This window comes from Oncorhynchus gorbuscha, linkage group LG21 (assembly GCF_021184085.1).
Source record: "Oncorhynchus gorbuscha isolate QuinsamMale2020 ecotype Even-year linkage group LG21, OgorEven_v1.0, whole genome shotgun sequence".
Classification (NCBI taxonomy): Eukaryota; Metazoa; Chordata; class Actinopteri; order Salmoniformes; family Salmonidae; genus Oncorhynchus; species Oncorhynchus gorbuscha.
In genome coordinates this window covers 48,806,881-48,831,582 of record NC_060193.1, presented here as the reverse complement: position 1 = coordinate 48,831,582, position 24,702 = coordinate 48,806,881, and the positions used below count along the sequence as shown (strand labels likewise).

At 43.9% G+C, this 24,702-nt stretch overlaps 1 protein-coding gene and 1 pseudogene across 1 annotated transcript in view; one reads left to right on the top strand and one right to left on the bottom strand.

The window, feature by feature from the left end:
- The window catches only part of LOC124008363, a 58,296-nt pseudogene that overhangs the window by 12,981 nt on the left and 20,613 nt on the right, over positions 1 to 24,702 (bottom strand).
- Positions 19,584 to 24,702, top strand: part of LOC124008365 (gamma-aminobutyric acid receptor subunit alpha-5-like) — a 31,792-nt gene continuing 26,673 nt past the window's right edge. The window contains exons 1-4 of the mRNA XM_046319590.1: positions 19,584 to 20,191; positions 20,829 to 20,913; positions 21,098 to 21,222; positions 22,699 to 22,766. Of these exons, the coding sequence (XP_046175546.1) occupies positions 20,173 to 20,191; positions 20,829 to 20,913; positions 21,098 to 21,222; positions 22,699 to 22,766 (297 nt within the window). The 5' untranslated portion in view covers positions 19,584 to 20,172. The remainder of the gene's footprint in view (positions 20,192 to 20,828; positions 20,914 to 21,097; positions 21,223 to 22,698; positions 22,767 to 24,702) is intronic.

The following is a 24,702-nucleotide window of genomic DNA, read 5'->3' as shown; positions in this document are numbered from 1 at the left end:
TTCCCAGGGCCACCCATACGTAAAATATACGCACTCGTGACTGTAAGTTGCTTTGTATAAAAGTGTCTGCTAAATGGTATAGCTATGAACCCTAGGGGTTTTGTCCTTTTGGTCAGATCGTGAGGTTGAATATTTTCGGTACAACAACGATTGATCTTCCCCACGTACCCTTGGCTTGAAGAAGTCAGAATCGAATCATGTTTGCACAAGTTGCTGAATTCCTGGACTCCATTAGTGAAGCTGTAACCACTAGACAGTTTAAGCTCCACAATCTAAAACATATACATCATATATGTCTTTATGGATAAGAATGCCAGGTCACATAGCTATACTGTCATCTCAGAAATGCATTACATCCAGACGAGTGTGTTTGTCAGAAGCTATTAGACAAGATGGATGATTCCACCTACACACATGCAAGCGAGCGCACACACACACACACGCACGCACGCACGCACGCACACACACGCACACACACACACACACACACACACACACACACACACACACACACACACACACACACACACACACACACACACACACACACACACACACACACACACACACACACACACACACACACGTTCTTTGGAGGGGGTACATGAAACAGATTTACAGGATGTTAAAAGAACAGAATCAATGCATTGTATTGAATCCAACTACGTATAATTCAAAACTAGTCCAGTGCGAGTGATTAATATGCAAAAATCATTGAATTTCCATGCTGGATGGCTCGATTTGGAAGAAAACCATGCATTATACATATTTATTATCCTGATGAACAATTCAGGACTTGTCAAACAACAAAGACCAATGGCTATGGATATTGAAACAGGCAATCATAACAAAGCAACAGCTGAGCCTGCATCATCATCTATACATTTTTTTTTTTTATGTTGTTTTCTTCTGATCTTACCATATGTTTTAAAAATACACATTTCAACAAAGCTTGACAGTGTACACGCTACTGTACCAATATGTCGAAATTGAGCCTATAGGAAGGGATTATATTTACAAGCCAAAAACATAGCAGCTGGTGGCCTAGAGGTGGACCAGTGGTCTAAGCCACTGCCTCCGGAACACAAAGATCACTGCAGCATGGTTGAGAATCTGGTCCACTGCTATTTTTGGTCTCTCTCCTCTATTATTCCTCTCCATCTATGCTATCCAATAAACAGAAAGAAAGAGAGGAGTGGGAATGTCCCACTTCTTTAAAAACACATTTAAAACAACTAGCAGCTCATACATACCACACAGCATTTATTACTATAAAATAATCAAATATTGTGATATCCCTTCAAATGAATCAGTCTTGAATGCATTCATCTAGAACCCATTGGTTCCACTGCTTTGGAACCCACCTCAGGCCGTAGAGCACTGTTCCATCCGGGTGGAGGCGGATCATGCGGTTCTTGACCGTCACACCGTGGACGAAGGACTTCTTGTCATTCAGGAAGTAGGTGTCAGGGACCCAGAGTGAATCTGCTACCCGGTTATCCAGGGTGAGGTTCAGTGGGATCCCTAAGTACGCCAGCCTCTTGTCCCTCCAGTACTGCTGGAAGTACATGGTTAAAGTGTAGTCCTGGAAGGAGATTAATATATGGTGATGTTAGTATACTGTAGTATATACACTTCCTTATTTTTAATTGACATACAGTGCATGTGTGTGTGTGTGTGTGTGTGTATGTGTGCGTTTCTTGAGTCTGCACCCCATAGTTCTGAGAATGATTGTGGATAAGCCTATTTTGGGAGGAGAGATGTGGAGTTTATAGTCACAAGGTGTCTGAATGGTGAGGGGAAAGGTTGCAACGTGATGGCACACAGTGTGCTACTCTGACACATCCTCCTGCCAACCAAATTGATTTTCCAAATCTCCCCTCAGACCTACTCAACCCACTCCACTTCTCCTCAATACCGACCCTCTGTGTCAAAATGGCCGCCGCAGTAGAAGGCTTCCCACCAGGTAGCAGGAGGAACAGTGTGGCATGGCTGTGTGATTCAGCCACAGTCCTAATGGTGATTACACAACAGCCATACTGTAGGCAGGGCCAGGCTGTACCAGGAGTCTGTCCAAGTGGCTCCGCCACACACTCCAAAATACCCGACAGCAATGTGTTTCTCTCTCTACGCCAGCAGCACTGTTATGAGTGGAGCCAACCACATGGTCTCTGACTAAAGCCAATTACATTGTGTAGTATTGGGTCCAATATTTCAGTGCAGCCTACTCAGTCTTTGCAGCTTGCTATGGAGGAGAGCCAGAGGCAAGACATCATGCCAATTGAAAGTAAGGGGGCACGTACTCCCTCCATTTGATCAGTTTTTAGGATAAAGAGATACAAAATGTACACTAAATGTATGACTCCGTACTCCTCCAACCAACTGTTCAATGATGTCCTTGGAGATTATTTCAGGTATTTCAAGATGGGAGTGTTCCAGGGGTGAGAAGTGTGAACCAGTCAGGGATGTAGTTTTAGATAAGTCTTTACATGAAAGAGCATGAATGATTTAAATAACCACTGTAGACGGGTCCTGCATTCAAAGCCGCAGCTGCCTTGGAATTCTTATAAATCTTGCACAGGGACAATCACAGAGCATTTCAAATAAAGGAGTAGTTGCTCCCCTTGTGAAGTCTGATTCTGAATCAGACAGTTTATCACACTGATGCTGTCATGCTACAGTGGCAATTGTGGTGATCTCCTCGAAGGAGGAATCAACCTGTTATCAACCTGGAAGGACTGAGGGGAAGGCTCTTTGCATGTTTAATGCGCACTGTTTAGCTCTGTGTGCGTGTGTGTGTGTGTGTGTGTGTGTGTGTGTGTGTGTGTGTGTGTGTGTGTGTGTGTGTGTGTGTGTGTGTGTGTGTGTGTGTGTGTGTGTGTGTGTGTGTGTGTGTGTGTGTGTGTGTGTGTGTGTGTGTGTGTGTGTGTGTGTGTAGCCTTTGATTTATTTTAATTCAATAACGCACCCTGTAAGGAATGGTCAGTCATGGTCATCCATATTACTGCCATTTTACTGCTACTACATTCTCCAAGAGAGCGTTTTTTGTTGTTGTCCTTCTGTAATTCATTTAGTGACCTAATGTTACTGGGCGCGTCCCAAATGGCACCCTTACACAGTGGACCCTGGGCAAAACTAGTGCACTGCATAGGGAATAGGGTGCCATTTGGGACGTAGGCTTTGAGGGAGTTGAACCTGCTCTTGTTTGGTGGGGTCATTTAAATCAACCTACAGTGTGTGATGATCCCCTGTGTGATGATCAACCTACCGTGTGTGATGATCCCCTGTGTGATGATCAACCTACCGTGTGTGATGATCATCTGTGTGATGATCAACCTACCGTGTGTGATGATCCCCTGTACACTGACCGACGCAGTAGCCTACTATTCTCATTTGTCATTGCATCTGCTCCCTGTCTCCAACAGATGCTCCTCCTCATTATCAAACAACTAGCTTATCACGATCATGCTTTCACACAAAACCACTCTTTATGAACCGGGCCCTATCCCACCAACAACGTCCGTAATACTTTGATCTCACCCCTTGCCGTAAATCCGTGTACCTTGTGACATCACGCAAGTGTAGAAAGATGAAGTTATGCGTAGACCCCAAGGTCATTAGCCAATACAATTCAAACTGACATTGTGAGTAGCTATGTAAGGCTTATTTGCAACCTCTATAAGGTGCTTAGCTATATATTATCAAACAGATTGATGAAAATCAGGTAGCCTAGTGGTTAGAGTGTTGAGCCAGTAACAAAAAAGGTTGCTTGATCGAATCCCCGAGCTGACAAGGTCTGTTGTTCTGCCTGAACAAGGCAGTTAACCCACTGTTCCTAGGCTGTCATTGTAAGTAAGATTTTGTGCTTAATTGACTTGCCTAGTTAAATAAAATGTTAAAACAGGAGATATTCATAGCGCAGTTACAATAGTCAGCTAACATCTTAGTAGCCATCAATAACAACATACTAAGCCAAACAGCGATAAACTACACTAACAGTGACCCTCAAATTGCAAACACAGTTATAAAAACAAATCAATCTCGCTAATTGGGTTATACATTATTGTCAATCCAAACTCAGTAAAGAATCATTTGACGCAGTCGGTAATTTTCAAAGCAATTCCACAGGCTTCCCCAAGAGATTTCTTCTTTGGAAGCCCATTTTTCACTGCGGGTAATCACCCTCTCTCCCCACTTCTGCGGTGAACCTCAACAGCATATTAAAAATAGCACGCATGGTCTCTGATCTACTCTAAGGGCCTTTAGTGGTAGGAGCTGATTACCCCAGAAATGATCTTACATACACGATGAGAGGGGAGACCCAGAGCCGTATATGGAGATGTAATGGATAATAATGGCTTCTAAACACACAGAGCTTTGGCTGCGATAACAATGAATCTCTCTGTACGTGCATTAGTGGGGTTTGATAGATAAATTAAAACTGTGATAAAAGGATTCATACAGGACTTTACAAGTGATTCCCCAGGGGCAGGAATCGACCAAGAATTACACAGAAGACTGAAGGGATAAATAGCTGCCTGTGTACACCGACACAAATAACATTATATGATGCTGGGCCAAAGCATTGCACCGGAAATGTGGGCACACATCTTCAGCTTTGCCATGCACAAAAGGAGGCACTCGCGCACGCACACGCACACACACACACACACGCTCACACACACACACGCTCGCACTCGCTATATAGACTTTGTAGCGGGATCATGCTACTGCAGAGAGCTGGCTTCATGGATCGATAGAATCATGTCCGATAACAATCAGAAATGATAAAGTGGGGGTCAGCGTTGAGGCATAACCCCATTACACCTCTTATAACTCTCCTACAGCACTCTGGGAAATACGGCCGTAACTTCAGGAGACCAATTGCCTCACAGCCCCGAGCAGACCTGCCAATATTCATAGGGGTTATGGTGATAATGGTGCCCTTCGACATCTGGTTGCACATAGTTCCTGATGGAACGTTAAAATGAACCTATATGTAAATTCCAGGGTCAGTATGGTCTATGGGCTGTAGATGGGGCAGGATTTCTTCATATAGACACAGAGAAAAGCTAACATTAATGACAGGAACAGTTGGAGAGAGAAAAAATATCCACTCCATATGACAGATTTTCTGCACCCACGCACCCACTCTGCAGAGGGACTGATGGCTGGTTACTCGGGCTATCTCATAGCGAATTCAAATCCATATCCATTTCTGCGGTCCCTTATGGGTTCATATCTTCTCCATACAACAACAATTTGACTGAAGCTACCCTACAACATTTCTTCTCTTTTTACTCCAGTTGCTTGAGATTCAACTAACCTGAAATGGACAGTCATTTAAGTACAGATCTATTGTTCAATAAACTGGGCACAGTGGCCATTCAGATGGTTCATCAATTTTCTTTGGTCAATACCGTTTTTCAAGTTCTACCATCACCTGGGTGCAGTCAATACACAGTCATACAGTATGTGTTAATAATTACCCTAGTTCCCATGGTAACTGATGGCTACGGCTATGACAGTCTCTCCCCTGCCTCCTCCATGCAGTGTTAAGAGTAGAGAGAAGACATCCCTTTGGAAGACAAACTGCAAATGTAGCCATCACTGAGGTTCTCACAGAGAGAGAGAGAGAGAGAGAGAGAGAGACAGCTTATTAACCCAAGACCACTGACTATACACAAAGCAGTATTTACCTACACATGTAGGACCAGCCAGTGTTTTAGAGCTAATTCTGCCATTTCAAATATATAGAGTCTCCACGGGACTACATATTATCTTCAAAGAGATTCTTCTATCAAAGGGAAAGAGGAGCATCTCATTTACACATTTCCTACAGGCTACTACCATTGTCGCGGCGCAAAAGAGCCTCCTGTTCCAACGTAAACAACTGTCCCTGGTTTCAGGAAGATCCAAGCATATTAATGGTTTACTTGGTCGGGTTACAGTGCTTACTAGAACGATCGCAATCACTACAAGACCAGGGTCCGTATGTGTCAGGTGTCACAAAAGGAGGAGTGCTGATGCAGGTTTAGGTCCTTCGTGTCAACGTCACCTCAATGTATTATGATCTAAAGGGCAAAACAGATCCTCGATAAGCATCCTGAGAAGCGTGAACATCCTCCAGGATGAATATTACATCTTCCAAAACTTGTTGTCTTAATTGAACATCACCCAGAACATTCATTATGTAATCAGTGAATTAATTAGTTCATCTCTTTCTCCTATTTTGGCTCTCTGTATATTCAATTTTGCGCCTTGTTCTTGAGAATGTCATATGTATGAAAAATTGCCACATTTTTCACACTGCTGTCCATTTTATTTTTTAAATTTTATTTCACCTTTATTTAACCAGGTAGGCTAGTTGAGAACAATAATAATATATGATATAATAATAATAATAATAATAATAAATAATAATAATATATGCCATTTAGCAGACGCTTTTATCCAAAGCGACTTACAGTCATGTGTGCATACATTCTACGTATGGGTGGTCCCGGGGATCAAACCCACTACCCTGGCGTTACAAGCGCCATGCTCTACCAACTGAGCAACAGTAAACCAGTTGCATTTGCAACTGCGACCTGGCCGAGATAAAGCATAGCGATTCGACACATACAACAACACAGAGTTACACATGGAATAAACAAAACATAGTCAATAATACAGTAGAACAAAAGAAAACAAAAAGTCTATATACAGTGAGTGCAAATGAGGTAAGATAAGGGAGTTAAGCCAATAAATAGGCCATGGTGGTGAAGTAATTACAATATAGCAGTTAAACACTGGAATGGTAGATGTGCAGAAGATGAATGTGCAAGTAAAGATAATGGGGAGCAAAGGAGCAAGATAAATAAATAAATGCTGTATGGGGATGAGGTAAGTAGATAGATGGGCTGTTTACAGATGGGCTATGTACAGGTGCAGTGATCTGTGAGGTGCTCTGACACCTGGTGCCTACAGCTAGTGAGGGAGATATCAGTCTCCAGCTTCAGAGATTTTTGCAGTTTGTTCCAGTCATTGGCAGCAGAGAACTGGAAGGAAAGACGACCAAAGGGGGAATTGGCTTTGGGGGTGACCAGTGAGATATACCTGCTGGAGTGCGTGCTACGAGTGGGTGCTGCTATGGTGACCAGTGAGCTTAGATAAGGCTGGGCTTTACCTAGCAGAGACTTGTAGATAACCTGTATCCAGTGGGTTTGGCGACGCGTATGAAGCGAGGGCCAACCAACGAGAGCGTACAGGTCGCAATGGTGCGTAGTGTATGGGGCTTTGGTGACAAAACGGATGGCACTGTGATAGACTGCATCCAGTTTGTTGAGTAGAGTGTTGGAGGCTATTTTATAGATGTCATCACCGAAGTCGAAGATCGGTAGGATGGTCAGTTTTACGAGGGTATGTTTGGCAGCATGAGTGAAGGATGCTTTGTTGCGATATAGGAAGCCAATTCTAGATTTAATTTTGGATTGGACATGCTTAATGTGAGTCTGGAAGGAGAGTTTACAGTCTAACCAGACACCTAGGTATTTGTATTTGTCCACGTATTCTATGTCAGAGCCGTCCAGAGTAGTGATGCTGGACAGGCGAGCAGGTGCGGGCAGTGATCGGTTGAATAACATGCGTTTAGTTTCCCCTGCGTTTAAGAGCAGTCGGAGGCCACGGAAGGAGAGTTGTGTGGCATTGAAGCTCATCTGGAGGTTAGTTAACACAGTATCCAAAGAGGGGCCAGAAGTATACAGAATGGTGTCGTCCGCGTAGAGGTGTACCAGAGAATCACCAGCAGCAAGAGCAACATCATTGATGTATACAGAGAAGAGAGTCGGCCCGAGGATTGAACCCTGTGGCACCCCCATAGAGACAGCCAGAGGTCCGGAGAACAGGCCCTCCGATTTGACACACTGAACTCTATCAGAGAAGTAGTTGGTAAACCAGGCGAGGCAATCATTTGAGAAACCAAGGCTGTTGAATCTGCCAATAAGAATGTGGTGATTGACAGAGTCGAAAGCCTTGGCCAGGTCGATGAATACGGCTGCACAGTAATGTCTCTTATCGATGGCAGTTATGATGTCGTTTAGGACCTTGAGAGTGGCTGAGGTGCACCCATGACCAGCTCTGAAACCAGATTGCATAGCGTAGAAGGTACGGTGGGATTTGAAATGGTCAGTAATCTGTTTGTTAACTTGGCTTTCGAAGACGTTAGAAAGACAGGGTAGGATAGATATAGGTCTGTAGCAGTTTGGGTCTAGAGTGTCACCCCCTTTGAAGAGGGGGATGACCGCGGCAGCTTTCCAATCTTTGGGAATCTCAGACGATACAAAAGAGAGGTTGAACAGGCTAGTAATAGGGGTTGCAACCATTTCGGCAGATAATTTTAGAAAGAGAGGGTCCAGATTGTCTAGCCCGGCTGATTTGTAGGGGTCCAGATTTTGCAGCTCTTTCAGAACATCAGCTATCTGGATTTGGGTAAAGGAGAAATGGTGGGGGCTTTGGAGGGTACCGGGCAGTTGAGCGAGGTAGGGTTAGCCAGGTGGAAAGCATGGCCAGCCGTAGATAAATGCTTATTGAAATTCTCAATTTTCGTGGATTTATCGGTGCTGACAGTGTTTCCTAGCCTCAGAGCAGTGGGTAGCTGGGAGGAGGTGCTCTTATTCTCCATGGACTTTACTGTGTCCCAGAACTATTAGTTAGTAGTTAGTACTACATGATGCAAATTTCTGTTTTAAAAAGCTAGCCTTAGCTTTCCTAACTGCCTGTGTATATTTGTTCCTAGTTTCCCTGAAAAGTTGCATATCACGGGGGCTATTCGATGCCAATGCAGAACGCCACAGGATGTTTTTGTGCTGGTCAAGGGCAGACAGGTCTGGAGTGAACCAAGGACTATATCTATTCCTAGTTAAATTTCTTTTTGAATGGGGCATGCTTATTTAAGATGGTGAGGAAGGCACTTTTAAAGAATAGCCAGGCATCATCTACTGACAGGATGAGGTCAATGTCATTCCCAGGATACCCAGCCAGGTCAATTAGAAAGGCCTGCTCGCAGAAGTGTTTTAAGGAGCGTTTGAGTAATGAGTGGAGGCCGTTTGACCGCTGACCCATTACGGATGCAGGCAATGAGGCATTGTTCGCTGAGATCTTGATTGAAAACAGCAGAGGTGTATTTGGAGGGTGAGTTAGTTAGGATGACATCTATGAGGGTGCCCGTGTTTACAGATTTGGAGTTGTACCTGGTAGGTTCATTGATAATTTGTGTGAGATTAAGGGCATCAAGCTTGGATTGTAGGATGGCCGAGGTGTTATAAGCATGTCCCAGTTTAGGTCACCTAGTAGCACGAGCTCAGAAGATAGGGGGGCAATCTGGATTAACCTGGATTAACCTCTACATCAACAGAAGAACAGAGGAGAAGTAGGATAAGGGTACGGCTAAATACTATACGAACTGGCCGTCTAGCACGTTCGGAACAGAGAGTAAAAGGAGCAGGTTTCTGTGCATGATATCATAGATTAAAGGTATAGTGTACAGACAAAGGTACGGTAGGATGTGAGTACATTGGAGGTAAACCTAGGCATTGAGTAATGATGAGAGAGATATAGTCTCTAGAGACGTTTAAACCAGGTGATATCATTGCATATGTAGGAGGTGGAACAACATGGTTGGTTAAGGCATATTGAGCAGGGCTAGAGGCTCTACAGTGAAATAAGACAGTAATCACTAACCAGGACAGTAATGGACGAGGCATATTGATATTAGAGAAAGGCATGCATAGCCAGGTGAACATATGGGTCCAATGAGTGGTTGGGCTGACTGGGAACACGGCCATTCAGACAGTTAGCAGGCCGATGCTAACACGCTAACAGTTAGTAGGCCGGGGCTAAACAAGCTAGCAGTTAGCAGACCAGGTTAGCAAGCAAGCAGTTAGCAGGGGCTAGCAGTTAGCAGACCGGGGCTGGCAAGCAAGCAGTTAGCAGGGGCTAGCAGTTAGTAGACCGGGGCTAGCAAGTTAGCATTTGGGTGACGGCGCGATGGGGGTAAGTCTGTTTTTGCCTCTTCGTTGGGTGACGCTGATAGACCAGTCGTGGAATTAGTAAGGTTCCAAGTAGCTCTAGGTAGCGAGCAGGTCAGCAGAATGGGCCTACAGCGGGCGTAGCGCCTGAGGGACCTGTTGGAATCCATTGATTATTGATTGCCATTACCATTAGTATGTATCTATTTATTCTGCTACTGGTCACTATTACACTATTACATTGTCAGAGCAAAAACCAAGCCATGAGGTCGAAGGAATCGTCCGTAGAGCTCAGAGACAGGATTGTCTCAAGGTACAGATCTGGGTAAGGGTCCCCCAAAATTTCTGCAGCAAATCAAATCAAATCAAATTTTATTTGTCACATACACATGGTTAGCAGATGTTAAATGCGAGTGTAGCGAAATGCTTGTGCTTCTAGTTCCGACAATGCAGTGATAACCAACAGGATCTAACTAACAATTCCAAAACTACTGTCTTATACACAGTGTAAGGGGATAAGGAACATGTACATAAGGATATATGAATGAGTGATGGTACAGAGCAGCATACAGTAGATGGTATCGAGTACAGTATATACATATGAGATGAGTGTGTAGGCAAAGTAAACAAAGTGGCATAGTTAAAGTGGCTAGTGATACATGTGTTACATAAGGATGCAGTCGATGATGTAGAGTACAGTATATACATATGCATATGAGATGAATAATGTAGGGTAAGTAACATTATATAAGGTAGCATTGTTTAAAGTGGCTAGTGATATATTTACATCATTTCCCATCAATTCCCATTATTAAAATGGCTGGAGTTGGGTCAGTGTCAATGACAGTGTGTTGGCAGCAGCCACTCAATGTTAGTGGTGGCTGTTTAACAGTCAGGATGGCCTTGAGATAGAAGCTGTTTTTCAGTCTCTCGGTCCCAGCTTTGATGCACCTGTACTGACCTCGCCTTCTGGATGATAGCGGGGTGAACAGGCAGTGGTTCGGGTGGTTGATGTCCTTGATGATCTTTATGGCCTTCCTGTAACAACGGGTGGTGTAGGTGTCCTGGAGGGCAGGTAGTTTGCCCCCGGTGATGCGTTGTGCAGTCCTCACTACCCTCTGGAGAGCCTTACGGTTGAGGGCGGAGCAGTTGCCGTACCAGGCGGTGATACAGCCCGCCAGGATGCTCTCGATTGTGCATCTGTAGAAGTTTGTGAGTGCTTTTGGTGACAAGCCGAATTTCTTCAGCCTCCTGAGGTTGAATAGGCGCTGCTGCGCCTTCTTCACGACGCTGTCAGTGTGAGTGGACCAATTCAGTTTGTCTGTGATGTGTATGCCGAGGAACTTAAAACTAGCTACCCTCTCCACTACTGTTCCATCGATGTGGATAGGGGGGTGTTCCCTCTGCTGTTTCCTGAAGTCCACAATCAAGTCCACAGCATTGAAGGTTCTCAAGAACACAGTGGCCTCAATCAAGATGGCGTAGCAGCAAGATGTGTTTGTTTTTGTCCCGTGTAAATATTCAGCTTTTAAAAAATGTCTGTATACATTTCAATCTCTTTTTCCATTTTCAAATTAAGTATACCTTCCTGCAACCCGCCTCACCCAACTGCTATTTTTTTTTCCTGCATCAGAAGCTATCCTTCAGAAGCTAGCCATCGAATTAGCTACTAGCTATTTAGTCATTGTTAGTCACTGCTAGCAGTCTTTACCTTTAGCACAGACACCAGCCGCTTTAGCCTGGATAGCCCAGATAATATCTGCCAGTCTGCACAGCGCGATATCAGCCCTGAACATATCGAACTGCTCCCCCCCCCCCCCCCCCCCCCCCCCCACTACATCACTGGATTCCTGCCGCATGCTCTGGACCATTACACCGGATCATCGCAGCTAGCTAGCTGCTACCAAGTGGCTATTGTTGCTAACGCCTTTGTCCAGATGCAAGCACCAATTAGCCTCGAGCTAGGCCCATTCCCCCGGCTAGCAAACAAAATACACCAACTTACAATACCTCTCTTGCCAATTGGCCTGGACCGTTTGTCGACACGTATACTTTTTCAAACAGAAATTTGCATCCTGCAGCACTAATTCCAAATGTTTTGGGACACTGTAAAGTCCATGGAGAATAAGAGCACCTCCTCTCAGCTGCCCACTGAGCTAAGGCTAGGAAACACTGTCACCACTGATAAATCCACGATAATTGAGAATTTCAATAAGCATTTCTCTACGGCTGGCCACACTTTCCACCTGTCTACCCCAACACCTGCCAACAGCTCTGCATCCCCCCGCAGCAACTGGATTGATGGCAGCATTTATGCAAAACTGAAAGCGCAAACCACTGCTTTTAAACAGGGCAAGGCGACCGGAAACATGACCGACTACAAATAGTGTAGCTATTCCCTCCACAAGGCAATTAAACAAGCTAAGCGTCAGGATAGAGACAAAGTAGAGTCGCAATTCTTCCGCTCAGACATAAGAGGTATGTGGCAGGGTCTACAGTCAATCACGGACTACAAAAAGAAAACCAGACAAACTAAACAACTTCTTTGCTCACTTTGAGGACAATACAGTGTCACGGACACGGCCCGCTACCAAAACCTGCGAGCTCTCCTTCACTGCAGCCAACGTGAGTAAAACATTTAAACATGTTAACCCTCGCAAGGCTGCCGGCCCAGACGGCATCCCTAGCCACGTCCTCAGAGCATGCGCAGACCAGCTGGCTGGTGTATTTACGGACATATTCAATCAATCCTTATCCCAGTCTGCTGTTCCCACATTCAAGAGGGCCACCCTTATTCCTGTTCCCAAGGAAGCTAAGGCAACTGAGCTAAATGACTATCGCCCTGTACCGCTCACTTCCGTCATCATGAAGTGCTTTGATAGACTAGTCAAGGACCATATCACATCCACCCTACCTGACACCCTAGACCTACTCCAATTTGCTTACCGCCCCAATAGGTCCACAGACGACGCAATCGCAATCACACTGCACACTGTCCTAACCCATCTGGACAAGAGGAATACCTATGTAAGAATGCTGTTCATGGACTACAGCTCATCATTTAACACCATAGTACCCTTCAAACTCGTCATTAAGCTTGAGACCCTGGGTCTCGACCCCGCCCTGTGCAACTGGTTCCTGGACTTCCTGACGGGCCGCGCCAGGTGGTGAGGGTAGGAAACAACATCCCCACACCGCTGATCTTCAACACTGGGGCCCCACAACGGTGTGTTCTCAGCCCTCTCCTGTACTCCCTGTTCACTCATGACTGTGTGACCATGCACGCCTCCAACTCAATCATCAAGTTTGCAGACGACACTACAGTGGTAGGCTTGATTACCAAAAACGACGAGACGGTCCACAGGGAGGAGGTGAGGGCCCTCGGAGTGTGGTGTCCGGAGAATAACCTCACACTCAATGTCAACAAAACAAAAGAGATGATCGTGGACTTCAGGAAACAGCACATGAGCAGCCCTCTATTCACATCAACGGGACAGTAGTGGAGAAGGTGGAACATGTTAAGTTCCTCAGCGTACACATCACAGACAAACTGAAATGGTCCACCCACACAGACAGCGTGGGGAAGAAGGCGGAGCAGCGCCTCTTCAACCTCAGGAAGCTGAAGAAATTTGGCTTGTCACCAAAAAACTCACAAACTTTTACAGATGCACAATTGAGAGCATCCTGTCGGACTGTATCACCACCTGGTACGGCAACTGCTCTGCCCACAACTGTAAGGCTCTCCAGGGGATTGTGAGGTCTGCACAACGCATTATCGGGGGCAACTACCTGCCCTCCAGGATACCTACACCACCCCATGTCACAGGAAGGCCAAAAGGATCCTCAAGAACAACAACCACCCAAGCCACTGCCTGTTCACCCCGCTATCATCCAGTAGGTGAGGTCAGTACAGGTTCATCAAAGCTGGGATTGAGAGACTGAAAAACAGCTTCTATCTCAAGACCATCAGACTGTTAAACAGCCATCACTAACATTGAGTGGCTGCTGCCAACATACTGACTCAAATCTCTAGCCACATTAATAATAAAAAATTGGATGTAATAAATGTATCACAAGCCACTTTAAACAATGCCACTTTATATAATGTTTGCATACCCTACATTACTCATCCCATATGTATATACTGTACTCTATACCATCTACTGCATCTTGCCTATGCCGTTCGGCTATCGCTCAGCCATATATTTTTATGTACATATTCTTATTCATTCCTTTACACTTGTGTGTTTAAGGTAGTTTTTGTGAAATTGTTAGATTACTTGTTAGATATTACTGCATGGTCGGAACGAGAAGCACAAGCATTTCGCTACACTCGCATTAACATCTGCTAACCATGTGTACGTGACAAATAAAATTTTATTTGATTTAATTTGATTTCTCTAATGACTGTCTCGACTGGTTCACTAACTACTTCTCAGATAGAGTTCAGTGTGTTAAATCGGAGGGCCTGTTGTCTGGAACTCTGGCAGTCTATGGGGGTGCCACAGGGTTCAATTCTTGGGCTGACTCTTTTCTCTATGTATATCAATGATGTCACTCTTGCTGCGGGTGATTCTTTGATCCAACTTTACACATACAACACCATTCTGTATACATCTGGTCCTTCTTTGGACACAAACCTCCAAATGAGCTTCAATGGGAGAACCTTCCAGAAGGACAACCATCTCTGCAGCACTCCACCAATCAGGCCTTTATGGTAGAGTGGCCAGACTGAAGCCACTCCTCAGTAAAAGGGACATGACAGCCCACTTGGAGTTTGACAAAAGGCACCTAAAGACTCTCAGACCATGAGAACCAAGATTCTCTGGTCTGATGAAAACAAGATTGAACCCATTATATCTGGAGGGAACCTGGCACCATCACTACGGTGAAACATGGTGGTGGCAGCATCATGCTGTGGGGATGTTTTTCAGTGGCAGGGACAGGGAGACTAATCAGGATCGAGGAGAAGATGTACGGAGCAAAGTACAGAGAGATCCTTGATGAAACCTGTTCCAGAGTGCTCCGGACCTCAGACTGGGGTGAAGGTTTACCTTCCAACAGGACAACCCTAAGCACACTGCCAAGACAATGCAGGAGTGGCGTCGGGTCAAGTCTCTGAATGTTTTTGAGTGGCCCAGCCAGAGCCCGGACTTGAACCCGATCTAACATCTCAGGACAGACCTGAAAATAGCTGTGCAGCAACGCTCCCGATCGAACCTGACAGAGCTTGAGAGGATCTGCAGAGAAGAATGGAAGAAACTCCCCATCTTTCCCAAATACAGGTGTGCCAAGCTTGTAGCTTCATACCCCAAAAGACTTGATCCTATAATCGCTGCAAGAGGTGCTTCAACAAAGTACTGAGTAAAGGGTCAGAATATTTATGTAAATGTGATATGTTTTTTTTTAATCTCACATCTTAGTTATTATTTAAATATGTTTTTGTTATCTATATTATTATTATTAATTATTATTAACACTGCATTCTCAAGGTAAGAATTTCACTGTACTGTTGTATCCTGCGCACATGGCGAATTAAGTGGCTTCTCACCTGAAATGCCAGTCCCAGATAGGGGAGCAGCCCAGAGATCATTATTTCTGATAGAAACGTGAACAGCTGCTGTGCACATGCTGCGCCACTTTCCAGTATATACACTGCACAGGCACAGTTGTAAGAAGTTGAGCCCAGGCAGGTATATTCAAAGACAAGCCACAGATGCAGGGGAGGGTAAAGGTGTGTGCGGAGTGGGGGGTGTAGAGGTACGTGTGTGTGTGTGTGCGTGCACGTGCATTCGTGAGAGAGAGAACTTGAGAGTGAAAGAGAGAGAGAGAGCTTGAGAGTGAAAGAGAGAGAGAGAGCTTGAGAGAGCGAGAGAGAGAGAGAGAGAAAGAGAGAGAGCTGGGAGAGAGAGTAATAAAAAAAACCTATTCAAGGTTTCAAAGACCTCTCTGATGAGAACAAACTACCCGGCCTGTTGGGGGAGGACGCAGAGAGCTCTGCGTTGGCAGGGCACTTCATTGCTGCCTGCCATAAGATGAGTTACAGTGTCTGTCAGACCAGCCAACATGCACATGTCCTCTATGCCATTGTTCAATGTATGGTTATTTTGACCCTTGATTATCGTTGTTGCTGTTGTTCTGTTGACAATAGATTATTATTTTAATGATGTTAATATTGTAAATCTCCAAAGTAAGCTTTGGCAATATGTACAGTGTTACTTCAGATCAATAAGGAAAATTTAATTTAATTGAATTTAATTGTGAGAGAGAGAGCGAGAGAGCGAGAGAGAGAGAGAGAGAGAGAGAGAGAGAGAGAGAGAGAGAGAGAGAGAGAGAGAGAGAGAGAGAGAGAGAGAGAGAGAGGGAGAGAGAGAGAGAGAGAGAGAGAGAGAGAGAGAGAGAGAGAATGCCCATGTCTAAGCTTCTAATACTCCTCTTTGAAGTGCTGGAGTTGCTGAACATACTGTACTTTTCACTTTCCAATGCCACATACCAATACATGTAGCACAACTGATGAACAAGGTCAAGGGGAGAATGACTCAGGAATGTTGAGTTGAGTTAGAGTAAAAACACACATACAAACACAAGACAACTGACAAAAGAGTGCAGAGCAGAGTACCACTCTGCATCCTACATGTAGACCATATGTTTTCAGCACTAGTCTGATGGACAGCGGCGCTGGTATCTAACGTGATATTGGCTGAATACAAGCATTGTGAAACATAGTTAGGCACACAATAACTCTAATTGTAGGACATTATTGTATGACTTTGAATGAAAGTTTACGCAGTTCGTGAATCCCAGGAGAAACATATTCAAGTACTATATGAAAGTGGGCAAAGCAAAAAACGCAATTGTGTGAGTCCTAATGTTTACAGTGTGGAGGGGGGTTCACTCACCATGTTGACTTCGGATACCATGTCTATGCTCGCCACATCTATACTCATGCCAACTGCAACAGGGGCCCCTGTAATGCAAATGCAATGGTATAATTTACAATGACAATGAAAATGTCTGCAATATGAGCCCAAGATGTGCGAATCTGCATAGTAAACATGGACACGCTGCAACATGGTTGCCCCACTTTTGAAAACGTACCGCCAAAGTCTGGTCGAAGACGAATATCATATCCCTTTAGTAGTTTGTCCACCGTCTCTTTCACAAAAGACATGTTCCCTGGTTCATTCACGCTGAAACAACAACAAAAAAAGATGATGTTTACTACAAAATTGCACGTTCGTTTTTCCCGTCACACTTTTACTAGAGAGATCACTCACCTTTGTGCGCAACAAACGACAGCTACAATCACTGGTGCTGAAAGAACACTAAATAATGTTCCACTCAGAAAAGCCCACATTCCTTACTGTTTAGGTGGGGGAAAAAGTGCAACGCAAAAACGGTACAATATGTTTACAAATCAGATTATTCCATTGGCAAGTTCTCGTGGAAGAAGTCGTAGGCTTTTCACACCCTTCAGATCTGTTCGGTTTGACATCCCTCGTATTTCGGATTTCTCTCCTCTCTCTCTATGCAACCGGGAGACATGAAAGAACTATACTCCTCACTGAAATGTATGTAGGCTACTGGCAAAGACGCCACCGGTGGAGGCAGTAAAGATAATGGCTTGGATTGGAGCCAAACCCGCTAACTCCAGATATTCATCTAATTGACTCTAAACCTGAATATGTCCTAATCCCTATAAGATTTCACATAATGGGCCAAATAGATGTAGGCCTAGACTGAATTGCTATACCTGATGCAAAGTGTCATAAGGGGTCTATCTCCCTTCCTCCAAGCCCCATTCAATAATCAAAATCGACCATTCGAGCCCGTGGGGACTGTCAATCTAACTGACTGATGTACTTACCTGGTATCATAGATTGCAAACAACTTCTTGTTTCCATCGACTGCATTCCTGTGGGGGGGGGGGACGAGACGGAAAGAGGAAATATGACTCAGTACAACACTTTCATTTACACCTGCACAGTCACACGAGGTGATTATGATTCATATATACGGTGATAACGCACACCTGGTAACATACAACACAGTGTAAAGTCTGTAATTGAGTCCATTTAGTTGTAGGCGTCGCTATAGTAGGTATGCAGTGGGTTAATTGTTTTTGGACTATGTGATGTTCTTGTCATGCAGGTGAAAGAGGACCCAAAAGCGACTTGGCGAAAACAGAGTCTTTAATCCAGTAAAGTAAATACAAACAAAAAACACAACTTTCACTCGAAATGACGAGGACAAACTGGAGACTCGATCTTGAACAGCAGGTGAACAGCAGGTTGCCTCGGGAAGGCACTTGAACCAGACAGACTCAGACACCTGCTCACCACGCAGCATCTGAGGAAAACACGACACGACAGGGCGATACACAAACACAGCACGGTGAATTCTAGACAAGGAACCGACAGGACAGGAACGGAACACAAAGGAAGAAATAGGGACTCTAATCAGGGGAAAGGATCGGGAACAGGTGTGGGAAGACTAAATGATTGATTAGGGGAATAGGAACAGCTGGGAGCAGGAACGGAACGATAGAGAGAAGAGAGAGCGAGAGAGTGAGAGAGGGAGGGGGAGAGAGAGGGATAGAAAAAGGGAAAGAACCTAATAAGACCAGCAGAGGGAAACGAATAGAATGGGAAGCACAGGGACAAGACAAGATAATAAATGACAAAACATGACAGTTCTTATAATAGGACACACTTGGCATACTCTCTTTCCCAAACACTGGAAGTGCTTTATATGATAAGCATTGTACTTTAGGAATGAGTGTTTTCCATGCACAAGTTAGTTTCAGCACCACCCGATGGAATTACGGCAGGGTCAGAACGCGCTATAGGGACGGAGGTGTACAGCTCAAACATCGAGCTGAAACACCTTAGCACCACTTAAATAACTCAGACATACCCAGCAATTTACAAGACAGTGCAACATGTGTCTACTTGGTGCAAATAATTCACGCATTATAGATATGTCAAACTGAACTGTCAACTATTGATTGTAATGAATACCGTGCTACAGTAGAGTGAAATATGATTAGTCAGCATAATGTTCTGTCAAAAGATAGATATGGAGTTAGAGTACCCTCTCATGGCAATTGGTATAACGACTTTGTTTGATGTAGGATAACTGTAAAAAAATATAAAAAAAGTTGTTTTTTCAGGAAAGATTGTCTAATCACACCTTTTGATAGACATTGATTTACTGCGATCCTTCTTTTCATATTTGAGTGCGTTCATTCTCGATTTCCTCGAGTCATTACCGTTATAATTCTCAATGATGGACCTTAGGCTGGTGAGTCATCGTGGCATAATAGGTCGGATCGAAATCATAGGCAGTACTCTGGAGGCAGCAGTACCATGTGCATTAAAGCTATAATAAGCGGTCATTTTCTTCTCAACAAAGCTGACGCATTTCCCACTGAATGAGAGAAAAGGCTAGGTAAACAGAGAGGACCAAAATTGAACATGTAGCTGAATAGGTAAACCGTTTTATTGGGTCTTTGGGATATAGCCTTATTTGTTTCTTCTTCTGGATGGATCAACCCACTGCCCCTCATTCATTCAATTGATTTCGACTAGACAGTATATTAGCTTGCGGGAGAGGATTACGTTTTAACTAACCAAAGCAATGTGCATAGGCAAGAGTAGCCTACAGTGGCAAGTAAGATATCAGGGGAAAGTTAAGTGACGCTTGGAGTTCCTGGAGGATCGTTTTCACTGTCGCACCTATGATAACGCACCGGTTAGCAAATCGTTGCAGTGTGTGCATGTGAGCGGCAACTGGAGGTGAGTGTGATTTCTGATTTAGATGGTGGCGCCGGGCCGCTAGTCCGCTCTGAGTGGACAAATTACTTGAGACCAAGGGTATGTGACACGAAAAACGTTGTTGTCACGACCAAAGATGAGGGCTCGGCATTAAAACCTCTCATCTCCAAAAGGCGGGAAGGAGGTGGCGGCACAAGACGCAAACATCCGCTTGACATGAGTAGGAAGTCAGTCAAGCAAACCAGGAGAGAACAAGACACGATCGAGACTGCCTGCGGTGGCAACTATAAACGGAGAATATCTATATCCCTCTGAAGGAGCAGCAGCAATACCCTTGACTTTCATTGCTGCGGGTTTTGTATCGTTTTCTAACCTGGATTTAAATCAAGATGATGGATCTCTCTACAGGTGATTGATTTTTAACCCTCTTTTATGCACGAGGGTGGCATCAGAAGCACCCTCACCCTCCTTCCCTCTTTTGTTAGGGGGGTATGAGTGGGGGGGGGGGGGTCTGGGGAAAGGGAACAGCGAGGGTACATCATTAGCCTACATTGAAAACCTATTGCACTGCCTGCGAATTCATACGCAGTGAGGACCACCAATACAGTGCTACTGCGAACACGAACAGTTGCAGCAAAATGGGGAGATGTTATAATACTGCTGCAACAAGGTGTTTAGCATTGGGCAAAATGAATGCACACAAGGACGTGGGCCAGGAATGTAGAAAGACATGACTGGTATATTCACAGTTTCAAACAGTTATTGTATCAAGGTTAGCCTACTGATTACTCTTGTAGGTCCATTATAGGGCTGCTAGTTGAAAGTGTGTGTGGTCAAGTGTGTGTATTCGGGAAGGGTGGGGTACAGTATAACACCAACGTACCTACAGTATCATTAGTGTACTATAGTGTTAGTAGTACTGTAGTAATACTTGTCTGGTAGGAGTATAATGTAGGAGTATAGTGTAGGATAAGTAGGAGTGGAAGTATGATGACAATACATACTACTGAAAGTACTGATTGTGGATTATATGTTGTTATTCCAGACATAGAGGACAAAATGCCCAGCTTTTCTACAATGAAACACGTGTGGATCTCTGTCTTGCTGGTGTGTATTACATGTCACGTGGGGTAAGTGAAGCGTTTACCATCCAATCTGACTATACACTGCATTACATCCTCATTTGAACAGTAGATATACTGTACATGCCCAACTATGATGTGCTTTATTTCCATCAACACTAGCCTTGTCAAGCAGTCTCCATGTTACAGTATGTGGAACTAACCAGCCTGATTGATGTTCTGTCTTTCCCAGTCTTGGCCAGACCACAGCAGAGGCATTGAAAGAGGCAGAGGCTAATGACAACATCACCATCTTCACACGGATACTGGACGGACTGCTGGACGGCTACGACAACAGACTCAGACCAGGACTTGGAGGTAACGTATACCGACTTACAGACTACTCTGATCCAAACTCATATCACTAGAGGTTACAGTACAATGCAGTACAATGCAATACAATACAGTACAATGCAGTACAGTACGATGCAATGCAATGCAATACAGTACAGTACGATGCAATGCAATACAGTACAGTACAATGCAGTATTATATCAGTATTAATTTTATTGGGGCAAATGTCATTCACTAATACTCTTATTGGACATTAGATTTCCTCAGAGTACACTCAAGCCAGGTGCAGCAGAACCATTGTAGCATGTTGATGCAGGAGATTTATAGAACCAAAATACAGTGTGAAATGTGGATGTTTCTGTTTCAGCGTACAGTTTGCCTATGTTAGAATTTATACTGAAATGTATTTTGGTTCTTTTGCAACTTGAAGGGATTTGATGGGAAAGAGAAACACTAAGAGAGTGTGCCTGCGTGTGCACTGATTTAAAGCAATTATATTACTGCAGCCTAAAGACTATGCAGGTTATGCTGCAGCAAATTGACCTGTCACAAGAAGAAAAGTTACCAGCTGATGAGATGATAAATGCATAGTGAACTGCGCTCCATACCGAGAGGTGCTGTGTGGCCCCATGCTGGGGGAGGGGGGGGGGGGCTGGAGGTCACCTCTCCCCCAGATAGCATATGAACACATCATAAGCCATGGCAAAATTATTAGCAAATTAACTTTAAAACTGCAACATTTTCTCTCGGTTTCATGGCAAAATGTTTAGAATAGCATGGGATAAGCTATTAAACTTGCTCGGACCTTGCGGGGGGGGGGGGGGGGGCTCGTGAAACTGCAGTATGCCAATGCTTAGCCTCATACATAATTTGTGATCCAGCATAGCATTTTCCCCCTCTGTAAAATCACACTCGATAGACTTCTTGGATTCAGTGAGAAAAATAGAAGAGACTGTTCTAATATACAGAATTGCATTGACTGGAATACATTCCAAGAGCAAAGCAATCACAGTAATAGATCAATCCTAAGTGAGAAGGAACTGCACTGCCAAAACGCCATATATATCACACAGCCCCCCCTCATGACCACCACCTCCATCTGCAAAAAGTAACCTTGAGATCCAGACCTCTATTCAGACGAGAGAGAGAGGGAGTCGAAGAGTGTTCACCGGAAGATAGAAATATCCTGCATCTCTTAGAGAAAAAGAAAATGTTCTTCCACCGATTTGTTCTTAGTGATTTTTTTAATCAATCCCCCCCCCGTTCTAAATCTTGTTTTATAAATGTCGCTAATGTAACACGGATACATCCAACATTGATTTGCCAAAATGGGGTTGGAGAACAGAGCTGCACTCACTTCCTTAGAATGGTTTCTGTCATTGAAGGCTGTAAAGATTTGACATGGAAATCTCGATGATGATTTACTCATAAATTGAATTTGTCCCTGTCTCTTGTCTCTTCATGTTCACGGTCATATTCCAAATCCCATTCTATCCACAGAAAAGGTCACGGAGATCAAAACCAATATATTTGTCACAAGCTTTGGCCCAGTTTCAGATACTGAAATGGTGAGTCAATTTACAGCCCATTTCATAATGCCCGGTTTCAATGACGTCCACTAATGTCATTATTTGCGAAAGGAGCAACTCCAAACCCTCCTGTAGATGTTACGAACACACAACAATTATCCTAGATGCATATAAATGACATGTATTCATCGTTTTCTTGTTAAGTAATACATCAATATTTTATAAAGAAATACATGATGGGCCTGTTTTCCAGGATGCAGATTAAGCACAGTGCTGGACTGAAACATTATTTCAACGGAGAATCTGCTTTTAGTATTGTTTTGTTACAGTTTATTATCTTAATTTGACCAGTTTCTCACAGCAGGAAAAGATTCCTGCAGCAACAGGAAATGTGAATTATTATGTGGATTATAATTCATGGATATTTTTGTGGGCGTTGATACACTTTTCGTTAAGGCAAATCAAGTCTGACATTTTAAGGTGGGAATTGCAAACTTTAAAAAGCTTTTTATTCTCATAGTTTATATAGATTGTAAATTAAAAATATGATGCCAAAAATATGATTATATTGCTGATCGATTGATTATGACTTTGCAAATCACCCATTCTGTAGAAACTATGACAATAGAAAGGTTCAGTACTTTTGTGAAACATCACAGCACCGTTGAAATATATATGGCAAATGGAAATCCAACATGGATGGTGTTAAAAGATACAGTTGAAGTCGGACGTTTAAATACACCTTAGCCAAATACATTTAAACTCAGTTTTTCACAAGGTCAGTTAGGATCACCACTTTATTTTAAGAATGTGAAATGTCAGAATAATAGAAGAGAGAATGATCTAGTTCAGCTTTTATTTCTTTTATCACATTCCCAGTGGGTCAGACATTTACATACACTCAATTAGTATTTGGTAGCATTGCCTTTAAAATGTTTAAATTGGGTCAAACATTTTGGGTAGCCTTCCACAAGCTTCCCACAATAAGTTGGGTAAATTTTGGCCCATTCCTCCTGACAGAGCGGGTGTAACTGAGTCAGATTTGTAGGACTCCATGCTCGCACACACTTTTTTAGTTCTGCCCACATATTTTCCATAGGATTGAGGTCAGGGCTTTGTGATGGCCACTCCAATACCTTAACTTTGTTGTCCTTAAGCCATTTTGCCACAACTTTGGAAGTAATTTGAGGTCATTGTCCATTTGGAAGACCCTTTTGTGACCAAGATTTAACTTCCTGACTGATGTCTTGAGATGTTGCTTTAACATATCCACGTAATTTTCCTTCCTCGTGATGCCATCTATTATGTGAAATGCACCAGTCTTTTTCCCACAACATGAGGCTGTCACCCCCGTGCTTCACGGTTGGGATGGTGTTCTTCGTCTTGCAAGCCACCCCCTTTTTCCTCCAAACGTAATGATGGTAATTATGGCCAAACAGTTCTATTTTTGTTTAATCAGACCAGAGGACATTTCTCCAAAAAGTATGATCTTTGTCCCCATGTGCAGTTGCAAACCGTAGTCTGGCTTTTTTCATGGCGGTTTGGGAGCAGTGGCTTCTTCCTTGCTGAGCGGCCTTTCAGGTTATGTCGATATAGGACTCGTTTTACTGTGGATATAGATACCTTTGTACCTGTTTCCTCCAGAATCTTCACAAGGTCCTTTGCTGTTGTTCTGTGATTGATTGGCACTATTCGCTCCAAAGTACAATCATCTCTAGCAGACAGAACACGTCTCCTTCCTGAGTGGTATGACGGCTGCGTGATCCCATTGTGTTTATACTTGTGTCCTATTGTTTGTACAGATGAAGGTGGTACCTTCAGGCGTTTGGAAATTGCTCCCAAGGTGTGAACCAGACTTGGAGATCTATAATTGTTTTTCTGAGGTCTTGGCTGATTTCTTTTGATTTTCCCATGATGTCAAGCAAAGAGGCACTGACTTTGAAGGTAGGCCTTGAAATACATCCACAGGTACACC